The sequence below is a fragment of the Anolis carolinensis genome, unplaced genomic scaffold, assembly GCF_035594765.1.
Source record: "Anolis carolinensis isolate JA03-04 unplaced genomic scaffold, rAnoCar3.1.pri scaffold_13, whole genome shotgun sequence".
Classification (NCBI taxonomy): Eukaryota; Metazoa; Chordata; class Lepidosauria; order Squamata; family Dactyloidae; genus Anolis; species Anolis carolinensis.
The window spans coordinates 10,139,151-10,153,968 of NW_026943824.1; the positions used below are offsets into that span (position 1 = coordinate 10,139,151).

A 14,818-nucleotide genomic window follows, 5' to 3' on the forward strand; every position below is an offset into this window, starting at 1 on the left:
TGCTCGCAATCTTCATGAAGTCGCAGGCAGCTAGTCAGCATTGCATGCAAACGTTAACCTTAAAACTTCATTTTAACTCTTCTTTTAAATGTTTCCTTACAGATCTCAAGACAACAGATGAATTGTGAAAGGGGGCAATTAAGGGTAAGTGAAACTATATGCATAATTCCTCTTGTCAAGATGTAAAATCTTTGCTTTCTTGTGATATTACAAAATCAGCTTTGTTGAAAGAATTACGTTGGTTGGTCCATTGACTCAAAGGAAGGATTTTGCCTTTCGGGTTGTGTGGCACACTTGGCATTGACCAGAGGCTATTCGATGCAGTTACAGAAGGGATGGTGTTATGGCTCTTTAGGCTGAACTGTAAGAATGTTGACTAGGTTGTTACGATATGTGTGAAAATCAATGTCTTGCAATGCTTAGAAGGAATGGAGAAAGAAAAGACTGGTTGCTTGCATTGTGAATTGCGTGTCTTTCTGTGAAGTGATTTTTTTTCAAAATAGGCATGTAGAGTGAGAGTCAGCTTGTAATTTTAAGTGGTTGACAGGAGAGTTCAGAAGTTCCTTTCCATTATCTGTTGAGAGCTACAGTCCTAGCCTTGTCTTTTAGAAACATTTCAGCAAAGGAAACCAGTCAAGTATAGGGATGGATGAACATTTCATTTTACTTCACCTTTTGCTTGGAACTTAACAAACTTTGCTGGCTGATTCCTATAATGGACTAGAAAGAGCTTTGAGTTTGGGGAAAAAAATAAAATAAATGTGGGAGCAAATGATACTGGCAGATTCATCTATCCAAGCCATGAGTGTCGAGAGGTAGCTTTTCAGAGTCTGGTTTTGATGCTCAATAAAGTGGAAGGCAGTAGAAAAAGAAGACCACTTTGTGGATAGATTTAATCAATCAAGGAAGCAACAGAGCTGAGCTTGTAAGACCTGAGCAGGACTGTTGCTGATTTGAGGCCTTTACATTCACAAGGTTGCCATAAGATAAAGATGACTTTGCAGCAAATGACAACAACAGCAATATTGTTTTGCCCTCTTTGTGGTTCTGAATTTGATCTACTAACCATTTTTATTTTATTCACAAACTCCATATCCTTATGGACATATTCAACATTGTCCTCTCCGTGGCTGGAATACCTGCAACTATTTGAATCACTCATTTTTGTGAGAATCTTGTTGAATGCAATGTTAATAGAAATAAAATACTTCAGCGATGTGATGGAAAAAAATTGAAATTGCATGAATTTAAACTTGGGGATGGGGGACAAAATGCATTCTTTCCAGAGATCTAGAGATCATATTTTTTTTCTTATCCTCATATATTTGTACGTGTTATTGTTTTGCTCAAATATGCCATTTATTTGCATGCTTGTTTGGTTAGTGAAACTATATGTTGTGCCTTCAATGTGCGTTTATGCTTCTAGGCTGGCTAACAAAACTTTAACAATGGGATAATGAGAATTATAATGATGAAACTTAAGAAAACTGGAGTTTGGGTGATCTTGTATGTTGACTGTGGTGGTGAAGATGATGGATGACCACAATCTTTATTGATGTATATTGAGACCAATCCACAGTGGAAACAATAAACAATGGGAGTTATGCACATTGATCCTACTGTGCATTGGGATGCCAAACAGAGAGAATAGAAACTCATCAGTGTAGCTTGATGTACAATTGGGAGATATTGAGATTAGTTTTATTAGGTAATCTGGGACAATGGGATGGGTTGTGTGTGCCTTTCCGATCTACAGCCGTATCCCTCTGTGCTTGAGGTAAACCTATGCTTCTTAGTGTATGTGTGTGCATTTGGGGGAGGATTCAAGAGGAAGAAAGGAGCGATGCTTTCACAGAACCATTTTATACAAAATACAATACAATGTCCACCACAATGACAATAACAAAACTACAACATCCACCACAATGACAATGACAGAATGAAGAAAGTGAGAACTGTCATATGACTTGGAGAATCCTTTACAGTTATACCATATTTTCTTTCCCGACTGAAATTTCACCACATCTAAGATCTATTTTTCCACATCTATAATATTGGTGATTTTTCTCCTGTTGCTAAGTCTTTTTCCTTTGTACCCAGAGATTTTTTTTCTTTGAATTCTGTTCCAGTCCAGCTCCTCTCCAGACCAATTTTATTTATCCTACTAGTCCTGAAATCAGTTACAGTATAATCCCCGTATCCTCAGGGGATATGTTCCCAAACTTCACGTAGATATGCAAAACCATGAATAGCATACCTTACTGAAATAGGATTTCTGACCCACAAAGTCCTGCTGAAGGACTTAGAAAAATGTCTAGAGAAGACATGTTTTGTCAGATGTTGATAAAAAGTGCCTAGGAATTACATGTTTTATTGGATCCAGATTCTGCTCTTGTGGATGTAGGGCTTGTACTGTAATGCGTTGCTCACTGGGATGTCATATTCCCTCGTTGCGCTCTGATCTTGTTGCTTTATGACGAATCCTATGCAAGTGAATTGGATGCCTGATTCTTCAGCTCACGGAAAACACCTCTAAACACATAAAGGTTGTCTCCAAATTGTGTGGAGGGGGATTGGAGAGAGAAGACCCTGTTCTATTTCATTTCATATTATGACCGAGGGGGAAAGAAGAAGCTTTGAAACATGAATCATACCCGCTTACTTAAGGTTCTGAAGCAGCTTAGGACTACAGCCTTAGGTAGAAAGAAGCCATAATTCATAAAGCTATAAAAAGCACAGTGACAGTTTCAGGAGACTGCCTTCCGCTTGCAGTAGAGTCTGCCTTGGTGGGGAAAACTTTTAAACCAGAAGTTTTGCTTTTACTAGAACTTGCACATCCTTCTTTAAATTGACAGAATATGAAGTATCCCATATACAGGCTTTAAACTGACAGAATACAAAGTATCCCTTATTATTTCCCTGAAAGCAACTTAGACACCCTATGAGTATGGACCGACTGGATCTGAAACTGATTATGCTTGAGACCATCCAGGTTCCCATTTCCTTTTTCAAAAATATAGTTTACGAACTATTCCCGAGGGGCATCCAGTCCTGAATGTTTTTAGTTTGTTTGTTTACTTTGATTCTCCCAAATTATTGAATTCCATTCCAGAATGCATTCCCAGTATGTGAGCCCGAGAGAGCCTTAATTGGCTCTCACTGAATGATGCTTAAAATTGTAATTACTTATAATTAATTTAAGTGTACAGATGCTGAAAAATTCACAGATTCACCCAAAAGGAAAAGGAAAACATTTTTGGTGTGTTCAAGGTTTTCCTTTTGTCTCCAATCAATGCAGTGGAAGTGATGCAGGGAGGGGAAGAATACCTGAAAATGTGATGGATCTCAATTGATCTCAACTCTTGGGTGGGTATCTTACATATAAAGGGGAAGGATGATTTAAGCATACACAAAATTATATAGTATAAGCCATGACAGATAATTTTGATAATAATTTACGTAGCTGTATGTATTGTAAAATATTTGAAATGTTGCTTGTAGCGGAATCTCCTTCTCTGGAGGTTTTAAATCAGAGGTTGGATGGCCATCTGTTGGGAGGGCTTTGACAATGTCTTACTGCATGTTGGACTAGATGTCCCTTGAGATCTCTTCTCACCCTGTGATTCTACCTTAATTTCATTTTTATGTAGATATTTTGGATGCATGATACTTACGAATTGTAACCTTGTCTCGATTTCTGGTTTTGGGGCAAAAACTGGGAACACAAATATTACAATAGTATTATGGTTTTAAAAATGAGGCTAAGGAGTGTTTTTTGATGAGTATGTTACATATGTGTGACTGTGTGTTTGAGCAAAAGTCCTAAATGCCATGTTAAGGACAAGAGTCAACCTGGATTTGGAGAACAACAAAAGAGGGAGCCCTGCCACTTCCTTTGGTTTCAAACTGCAGAATTGGCGCTTTCTCATTTGTGCTTCAAAACAGATGATTAAGGGAAATGCCTCTCCGTTTCAACTCTCTTTTTATCCCTGGACTTTTCCCTTCTTCTCCTCTTAACACAGGTTTGCAGTTATATTTAAAGTGAGGAAGCTTTACTCAGCAATATCTTGGTGCTGTTATGCTAATGCTGCCTCCGCACCTCACCCGAACATGAAATAACCATTCCTAAAATAATCTTTTAAGAAATGTTTTGCTTGCCAATGCATCCTCTTAGCTGCATCAGTGAATAAATGGTGGGGGAATTGCCAATCTCTAGCATTCACATACCAAACAAAGGCAGGAATTTGCCATTTTGCTCAGAGGTGAAAGCAGTCATATTTAAACCTGGCCACATTTGGGTTTGTTTGTCAGTTTGGGATGAGTAAGGAGTTTGTCGGACTCTCATTTTAATGCAGTGTCCCTCAGTTCACTTTTTCCTGGATGTATGATGAAATCTGGAAACAAACAAATGCACACATCTCAAAAAATACAAAATTATTTCACTTGATGGGACAATGCATGCAAACTATGTATATCATGTTTATTATACATTTTTTTCCGTGTCAGGAGCGACTTGAGAAACTGCAAGTTGCTTCTGGTGTGAGAGAATTGGCCGTCTACGAGGATGTTGCCCAGGGGAATCCCGGATGTTTTTATTATTATTATTTATTTATTACATTATTTATTATTATTTTTGTTTATTATACATGCTTGCTATGTATATCATGTTTGTCTGGAAACAAACAAATGCATGCATCTCAAAAAATACACACAAAATTATTTCACTTGATGGGACAATGCATGCAAGTATGTATATCATGTTTGCTAAATTGTATTCAGCAGGTAAGAATGAATAGGTTTAGTATTTCTCCCTAAACTATGAGAAAGTAAAGAAAAGCCTTACAGTATTCCAGTTTCCAGATCAAGACTCTTTCTGGACAAAAATAGCATATGTTTTCATAGAAAACAAAAATACTGTTTTCTGTACCAAAAACCTGTTTTTTAAACAAAACTGTTTTCTGTGCAAAAGCAAAGTGTATTTGCTTTTGCAGCTATTGCTTTTTGCTACTAGCGAGGTTTAGACTAGCAGCCAACCGCAGCAATCCTTTTAGGATCATTTTTCTTTGAAAGTGTGGTGGTTTTCCATTTAAAAGGATTTCTTTGGAGGGCGGGAGTCTGTTTACTAAGGATTTATTTAGAGAGTGGCTGAAAGTAAAATAAATTATCTAAAAATCAAAGGATGTGCAAATCTTTCTGAAACTTTGAAGGAATTATGCCCTGGTTATGTTGTGTCACTGTAGAGAAATTCAAGAGCATAGCTGTTTTAGTATTTTTTTTTGTTTTTTTTAAAGATGTTATTATTAAAAACCTTTTTTTAAATTCCAAAGCTCAGTGGATGAATGAAACATTCTGAAACTTGGGGTGCTTACAGTGGTAAATGTACCCTACAAGTGTAGCAAGTATCATCCTGATAGAAATAAAAATGAAGGAGGAATGAGCCCTGGAAGAGTTCCCATTGGCGTGAATAGGCGAAGAAACAAAACAAAACATTAACAATTTTGGTGTTTCAATTCAAAACAAAATGGATCCCTCAAGGTAGTTTAGAAACACTTAAAAAACAAAAGACGGGGTGTACTAAATTCGTATTTCAAAATAAAACTGATTTTTGGTGTTTTGCACACCTCTACTATATACCCTGCCATAAACTGCAAATCCCAGGATCCTATCGACTGGAAATGTAGTAGCTAATGTGGAACCATAGTGCTATAAAGGTCTGTTATGAATGTGCTCAGGGTATGGGAAGGTTGTCCTGGTATGGCAGCAGCTCTTCTGGTGCTGTAGTCTATTTCCAGTTTAGTTTCAACACTGGGTAGCTCCCATAACACAATAGTGCTCTTGTTGTAGAAATCCAGAGCAGTTGGATTGACATTTATTTTATCACGTATTTATTTAGAGTATTCATACTCTCCCCTTCAGTCAAAAAGGCTTTCTTTTTATTCTTTCATGGATTCACAGGAAGGGAAGTCCAGGGAGTGTGGAGTATTTGGGGGCCAAACAAATGGATCTGAGGGCTGGACTATGCTTAACCCATCAAAAATGACTTCTGTTGTTCTGTAAGCACACAACATGGAGGCCAAAAGAAGCCATACATGATGGTAGGAAAAAAAGTTGAAACTTTATAGATGTGCATATCCCTAGGAAGTACAATAAAAGAATAAAGGAAGATTTGATCACTCAAGCTTTACTTTATTTTTCTTGCATCTGCTGGATTGTCAAGATGACGAAACACAGAGGGAAAGTTTTCTGCTCTCAAGTTACTTTGTGGATGGATCTTTGGCACAGAACATAGCAGCAACCCGTTTGCTAAATGTGGATTGGGGTGAGGCAAGCCCATTAAAAACCAAAAGTGTGGAAATAACAACCTAAAGGAGTTGACAATGAAAACTCCCCAGGTCCCAGTGCATCGTCCTTAACATCTTCACTCTCATTCACTGGGTTAGGAATGCTCCCCTGGCATGTGATTGAAAGACAGCTCATGCTTAGAAACTCGAGTTTCTCCGAGGGAAACAATAGATAAAAACAAAATACTTGTTAGGTCAAGAAAACAAGAGAAACCGGAGAACAGCCCTGCCTTTCGATGGAGACACTAATGATGTCCCACTGTAGAGTGTCTACAGAATGCTCTTTGTGAAGACATGATGGAATGAATGGGACTCTGCGCATGCCGTGCCTGGCTTGAAGCTCCAGACAAATTTGCTAGAAATGTATGTGGTTTCCCCTCCAGACCCCTGAAAATAAATCCTAACTTTTTTCCAATGTATAACAAACCATCTTCTGTTGTCAGAACAACAATAGGCAGCTGCTTTAACATAAGGAAGAGAATTTTTTTTTTTGGCAAATGGTACATATGGAATCCAAGGAATTCAGCACCACTGAAAATTGCAACAGAGGGGAATATCTGTGTGCTCCCTCCCACACAGAGGACCCACAGCGAGCAGGGTTTTTTTTATAGTATTGAATATCCTACTAGCAGGGATGCTGTTATTTTAGGTTACTGCCAGTCAACCACATTCTCCTCCGAGCTACTATAAGTTCTAATTTATCCAGCATGGGTAATGGTTAGACTTGAAGGAAGATGTAATCCAGAAATTGGGAAGACATCAGGTTGTTGAGATAAACCTAATTTCCATGTTTCTCAACATCTGATAGCTATTACAAGCACATGTTGTTGTCTACACACAAACTAACCTGTATTCTATTTTTAGTGTCAGTTTAGAATAGACCCACTGAATCATTTGGATGTGCCTATACTTTGATTCACCATTCAATAACCCATTTTGGGCACATCTATACTGATCACTTCATGCAGTTTAGAAGCACCTTGAGAGTGCTGTGTTTATATGACACATCATGAATTTGTGCTGCAGTGTACATTAAGATCTTTAAACTGGGATAATTAGAAGGATACTCTGAAATCGAGCCCTTAATGTGCATCAGTACACCTAGATGTGTAACACATTGCATGGTGAAACCAATTAAGAAAAAGGTATTCAAGCAATCTGCACAGGTGTGAAGCTGCGGATATTGTAGATCCTGAAAGCAGTTAAGAACCAACCTCTCCGGTGTGTATACGCACCTCTCAGGCCTTAATCTGATTCCAGGATTTCACTTCTTTCTTTTCACCCACACGGTGAAATTGCCTCTTTCTCTACTGGTTTTGCACCAACCTAAGTGGTCAGTGAAGATTCCTCCAGGGGCAAACCAAGAATGGGCAACATGGAAGTCCCTGAACAGACTCAGAAGCGGAGTGGGCAGATCAAAAGACAACTTGGCAAGGTGGCACTACCTGGAGGAATCCTCCACCTTGTGTGACTGTGGAGCTGAACAAACAACTCCGCATATGTATGCTTGCCCACAATGCCCTGCTTCATGCACGGAGGAGGAGTTGTTTAAAGCTACAGACAATGTGGTTGCTGTTGCCCGCTTTTGGTCCAAAACTATTTAGTTGCTTGTGATTTCTTCTTCTTTTTTATTTCCATTATTTGAAATGTATTCGTTGTACAATGCTTTTGACACGAAATAAATAAATAAGTGAAGATTGGTCTGTTCTACTTGCAAATAATTGGAAATTATTTGATCCCCTATTATAGGAGCCCCTTGCTGGCACAGCGGGTTAAACCGCTGAGCTTTTGAACTTGCTGACTGAAAGGTTGGCAGTTCAAATCCTGGGAGCGGAGTGAGCTCCCACTGTTAGCCCCAGCTTCTGCCAACCTAGCAGTTTGAAAGCATGCAAATGTGAGTAGATCAATAAGTACCGCTCCAGCGGGAAGGTAATGGCACTCCATGCAGTCATGCTGGCCACATGACCTTGGAGGTGTCTACAAACAATGCTGGTTCTTTGGCTTAGGAATGGAGATGAGCACCAACCCCCAGACTAAACTTAATCTCAAGGGAAATCTTTACCTTTATCTTTAATTTTTTAATTCCATTGAAGTGCAGTGTGGATCCAGGAAGGCAGTAGTTCTTGTTTTCAGGGATGCTGTACAAAAATATTCTGGATGGCTTCTTGTGCTATAATTATAAAAGGCCCTAAGATATAAAGTGGACACATGTCATCAATGGGGTTCTAGTCACTGTCTTAGCTTCTCCTTCAAACCTCTTCCGAATACTTCTCCTTGCATTTCTCAGTCTTCCAATTTAATCACCCCCCCCCCCTTTCCCCATCTTCCCTCAGCTGCCCAAGCACTGGAAAAGGTAGAACTGGAAACTAATTATATAGGTTTGAATCGATTAACACAGACAAAAACAGAGCTGACATGAAATGGCCAGGGCGTTCATGAGCCAGTGAGCAGCGGTGGAGCTCGATGGCTGTTTCAAAGCTTAGGTGACATCAATTCTGCTTCAAGTGCTCTTTTGGAATATCCTTCAGTGAGGTGGCTGGACATGCCTTCAAAGGGGGAAACAAATGCTGTTCAAAACAAATGAGACCATTTGCAGTATTTCAGCCCTGACCTCCGAGCAAGATCTCACAATAGCCCAGTATTCAAATTAACACAAAGGAAGCTAAATGAATCTTTTCAAGCCAACCCAGCAGGGAAAATGGCAAAGGAAGGGGCAGCCAGAGCTCCTGCTTGTTATGCTCTTCTTTTCTGCAATTTCCCACTTTCAAAACAAAACAGAGTTACTTTGCATATCTCTAGTGTTTAACCAAGGCCTGAATCCTATTGGTACCCCCTACTGAGGTAGATCCACTGAATTGGTGAAATTTATGTATGTATTGACCCAGCTTTTGACAATTGAGTCAGTGGTTCAACTCTGGCGGAGAATGCCAATAAGATTCAGGTCTAAGAGTACAAGGAGGCCCAAGGAGGATGTGAAGCAGGAATGCAAGAAGATTTTGAAGACTATAAGAAGAGAAGGAGAGAGACTTATTGAGTGTCCAAAGAAAATCCTTCTCAAGACCTTCGCTCACCCTGTAGTCCTGATTTTTGCACAGGAAATTAAAGGGTAAATGTAAAGGTTTACCCCTGACATTAAGTCTAGTTGTGTCTGACTCTGGGGGGTTGGTGCTCCTCTCCATTTTTAAGCTGAAGAGCCGGCATTGTCATTAGACACTTCCAAGGTCAGTGGCCAGCATGACTGCATGGAGTGCCGCTAGCTTCCTGCCGAAGCGATACCTATTGATCTACTCACATTTGCATGTTTTTGAACTGCTAGGTTGACAGAAGCTGCCATAAAGTGAGACACAATCCAAGCCCTCTCAACAGATGGCCATCCAAACTCTGCTTAGAAACCACTAGAGAAGTGGTTAATGTCAGGGAAAAACCTTTATTTTATGGCAGAAGGTAGTTGGATTGGAGTGTCCATGAGGGTCTCTTCCAGCACTAGGATTCTATTACACTTCTGTGCCATATCTTTCTATGTGCAGAGGATGGTTATTGTTGTTTAACCCAGATGATGAGAGGTCCATGCAATGGTACCAGCAGATACATGAAATGGTGGCATGCAGACAAAAGACACTTTGTTACATGATGGGGCAGATGATGTGCTTCATTGTTAGATCCAATTGAGAGGCTGTGTGCATTTGGAAATGTCACTCTGAATCCATGTTTTCAAAATGACAGAAGGAGAGCTCTGAGCTCTATCCTCACTTCCCCTGCACTTTTTTGGGTGGAATGGGTGATAGCACCAAAGAATGCCATTTGACTTGTTTCCGGGAATAAGATGAAAAAAATTGATTGCAGTAATCAATTTCATAATGAACAGAATTTCAAATACAGAAATAATTAGTTGACAGAGCCCCAAGGCACCGTTCAGAGAAGTTTTATACGCTGCCTATAGAGTCTCTCTGTTCCAAAAACAGGGAAATTTGGAAGTAAAAATGATTTATGTGCTATAAGCACGCACGTTCTTTTATCGTATTAATAACATCTTTAACCGCCCTTGGAAACTTCAGGAGCCCCGCTTGCACTCTCGAGGCTCAGAGAATCAGATTCACCAAGGCGCTATCAGAAAATTTATTTTCAGTTTAACAACTGGAATCTAATTCCTTCTAATGCAATGTTTGAAAATGCATTATTATCTAAGTTAATATGGAGTAATCTAATACACAGCACAGCAAATGCATAGAGCTGCAGGATCATTATTAAAAGTGAGCAGGTTGGCCTCTCAATGCTGATTTCCAAAGGCCCTTATGCTTTTCCCTCTGGGGCAGGAGCAGCATTACAGAAGTTTTATGTCATCCGCCAGGAGTATGGAACAGTTAATGGTACTATAGCTCAACTCTAAGCCCCAGTTCCTCTAAGCTCTATTTCCCTTTTACCAGCCCTTCACATCAGTGCATGACAGCATCATAATTTGCAGAGGTTGTCTTGCTACCTTGCCGTCAATCATAGGGCTAGAAATGGGCCAAGATCCTACATAGACAAGACAAATGTTCACAGAGAGATGTGACCGTTGTGTGACAAAAGTACCAATATTTGCACACTCTCCCCATGAAAGTGGAAAAGTGCAAATGAAAGAATGGTCATTATTATTGTTGTTTACCTGAGAGGACACCTTTCAAAGAATTCCTAAGTCTTCTGGCATGACTTAATGTTGTTCTCCACTTTAAGTTGCCCATAGAATTGCTATTTAGAGAGGTGTTCCCACTAAAATCTCTTGGCCCTCCAGCATGACCAAAGGAAGTTGGCCATGTTGCAAAAATGTGCATGCATTCTCCTTTGGACTTTAAAAACAAATCACAGATTGATTTGGGAAGAGAATAGAGATGAATTAAAGGCAGATCAAAAAAGGGACTGAGAGAAACCCATACTGACAGATCAATGTGTTTCCGTACCTTAAATGTGCATTACAAAAGGCAAACTATTGTGGCATGGGTGCAATATGATCTCATTTGATGTAATGCAATCTCATTTAGTGGAAAGGATGAAACTGCCTTTGAATAGGCCTTTTGAATAGGCCTTTTGCACCATTTAGAGCAGCATTTCTCAACCTGGGGGTCAGGACCCGGGGGGGGGGGGGGGGTTACAAGGGCACTTCAAAGGGATCACCAAAGACCATCAGAAAATGCATATTTCTGATTGTCTTAGGAACCCCTTTGGTAGAGAAGGCTGAAGATCTCTCCACCTGTCTTTTGGCCCAATTCTATCATTGTGGGGTTCAAGGGGCTCATTGAACTGTAAATCCCTGCAACTACAACTCCCAAATGTCAAATGTCATTTCCCCCAAACTCCACAAGTGTTCACATTTGGGCATATTGAATATTCGTGCCAAGTTTGGTCCAGATTCATCATTGCTTGAGTCCACAGTGCACTCTGGATTTAGGTGAACTATTTATTTATTTTTTATTTATTTACAGTATTTATATTCCGCCCTTCTTACCCCGAAGGGGACTCAGGGCGGATTACAATGAACACATATATGGCAAACATTCAATGCCAACAGACAAACAACATATATAGACAGACACAGAGGCATTTAACATTTTTTTCCAGCTTCATGATTCCGGCCACAGGGGGAGCTGTTGCTTCACTGTCCACTAGTGGCTGTACTTCCTCATTCCTTTCCTCGTGTTTTGCTGGCAGTTTTTTGATGTTGTAAATTAGTTAAATTAGCCTCCCGCATAAAGCTTACCTAAATTTCCCTAATTGACAGATGCAACTGTCTTTCGGGGCTGCATAGGTCAACAGCAAGCCGGGCTATTTAATGGTCGGGGGCTTAACCCGACCCGGGCTTCAAACTCATGACCTCTCGGTCAGTAGTGATTTATTGCACCTGGTTACTAGCCAGCTGCGCCACAGCCTGGCCCTGTAACTTTCAAACTCAAGGTCACTGCCCACCAAACCCTTTTCTGTTGGTTATGGGAGTTCTGTGTGCCAAGTTTGATTCAATTCCATCGTTGGTGGATTTCAGAATGCTCTTTGATTGTAGGTGAACTATAAATCCCAACAACTACAACTCCCAAATCATTCTCCCCCCACCCCACTCCAAACCCTCCAGTATTCAAATTTGGGTGTATCGGGTATTTGTGCTAAATTTGGTCCAGTGAATAAAATACATGAAGTAGCATAACTATTACAGTTATGAAGTAGCAGCGAAAATAATTTTATGGTTGGGGGTCACCACAACATGAGGAACTGTATTAAGGGGTCATGGCATTAGGAAGGTTGAGAACTACTGATTTAGAGTGTCCACATTGTCTTTAAGGACAGCCCCAGACTTGATTTAATGCAGAGGAGAAGGAAGGATCTGAATCTTTCATGCTCAGGAATAAGAACAAACTAAGATCTTGTACTTTCTCTCATTGAATCTAAGATGTTTTCCTGTGCTTTCCTATGCATTTGCAAGAGGGATTTTCAGCTGCAGATTGAGAGAACTATTTTTGCACAGAATACAAAAGCTGCCACCTTGCTGCATAGAATGTGAAATTTCAGGGATGCCGGATGGACAGTTTGCATCTTGTTTCTCCCTGTCAGCCAGCCCTTCGCAAGGGGGAAACACAATCATTTTGTGTAGGGACGTTCTGCCCAGATTATGGAAAACCTGATGAAATAAATGCTCCTTGTCTTGTTTATGTGTTTGAGGCAAGAGCTCCAAAGGTGTTTTTGTAGAGGCTGGCAATTTCTTGACAGGCTGTCTTGATGTTTGGAGACAGGCTCTCTCAGTGAGAACAAGAAATGTTGCCAATACTCTTCGCAAGGGATGGAAGTCCTTGGCTATTTCATCCTTTTGTGTAAGAATGAATAATTACAGTGACTTTCTTCCCACTAAAGAGTAAAAGACCCCTCTCCCAAAACAAACGGTATTGAAATATCTCAGTGTTTTGGAGGAATTAGTGTCAAGAAAAATGCTGCTGTGAAAGAGAGAAAGAAGGTGACAATTGTCTCTATGTTCTAAAAAACATTCTATATTAAAGGACACAAATACAGTAAAATATTTAAAATGTAAAACTGGTATTCATAATTTAATCTGGGAGGGGAAATTGTCTCTCATCTAAGTCCCTCCAGGTGATTCTATGATATTTTTTCCCCAGAGTTGTGTTGGAGGACTTAGCAAATTTCTAGCGGAGATATTTCTCCGGGAATCTTTAGAGTTGCATCACCATTTTGTTTGTCATGGCTCAATGCAATGGAATCCTTAGAGTTGTAACTTGGTGAGGTACCATGCCAACATTCTTTGGTAGACAAGTTCTTTTAAAACTACAATTCCCATGATTCTATTGCGTTGAGCTATGTGTCACGTGGTATTAATTCTGCAGTGTAGCTGCACCGCACCATAAGTCCTCCACCATAATTCTATGGTGTGTTGGGACCAGGAGTAAAATAATTCAATAGTGTTTGGTCATATCTGAAATTGTGTTGTCGAATTTCATGGAGGGAATCACAGGGTTGTTGTGTGTTTTCTGGGCTGTATGGCCATGTCCAGAAGTATTCTCTCCTGATGTTTCGCCCACATTCTCTGGCAGAGGTTATAACTCACAACCTCTAAGGATGCCTGTCATAGATGTGGGAGAAACGTCAGGAGAGAATACTTCTGGAACATGGCCATACAGCCTGGAAAACACACAACAACTCATATCTGAAATTTCATATAACTATAGCGAAGGCAGGAATGTATCCCCCCATACACACACATACAGAGGTGTGTGTGTATCTTACTGTACTTTATGATGCTGCCATTTTGTATGTTGTAATTTGCAAGGTGAAATCATTAAATACAGCAGCTTACTGTGACCCAATGCTTTTTGCCATTTGTATCTATGGCTCAAAGGCCAAAGGTTGCTTTTAACTTGGTGTCAGAAAGTCATGAGATTAGTAAACACAAATAGATCCAAGCTCAAACTGCATTACATGGCAGTGTCAATTGAGCCTTCCTCTCCTCTCACTTTCCACTATTGCCTTCAGCTTACTTCAGACATTGCCAACTGTGCTGAGAGTGGAAAAGTAGCTTCCACTCCATTCATCCCAGCAAGAGAGATCAAAAAGGATGAGTCTTTCCTTCCCAGTCCGTTCAGGCAAAAGTATATGCTGCAGCCTCTCCTAGCTTGTCCGTTTTTCCTCATTAATAACTTCTGCCAGTTTCCATATGTCAAATGTTGGAGGGCTTATTTTGACTGCATAGCTCTGTAGTACAATGACACTTAGGCAATTTGCCTTCTCTAATATGCAGGAGGATGTTATTTAGAAAAATGCTATATGTTTGTTGATGAACTAGTCTATGGTCACCAAACCATATGCAGATCTTTGACCTATATTGTGCAACTCATAAAATTAAGGACTTCATCAGACGGAGCTGGGGAAAATGGGGAGAGCATGTAGAATTGTCTTATTTGGGTGGGATTCCATCTTAAAAGAAGACACAGAATTTACTTACCCCC

The 14,818-nt window shown here is 40.0% G+C and overlaps 1 protein-coding gene across 13 annotated transcripts in view; it reads left to right on the forward strand.

Annotated features, from left to right (window-relative positions):
• The window catches only part of rbfox1 (RNA binding fox-1 homolog 1), a 1,150,117-nt gene that overhangs the window by 708,040 nt on the left and 427,259 nt on the right, over positions 1–14,818 (forward strand). For all 13 annotated transcript variants that reach the window (XR_010001199.1, XM_062964632.1, XM_062964630.1 and 10 more), the window contains exon 6: positions 103–144. Coding sequence is in view for 12 of the 13 variants with exons in the window: in XM_062964632.1 (XP_062820702.1) it covers positions 103–144 (42 nt within the window). In the remaining variant the exon portion in view is untranslated. The remainder of the gene's footprint in view (positions 1–102; positions 145–14,818) is intronic.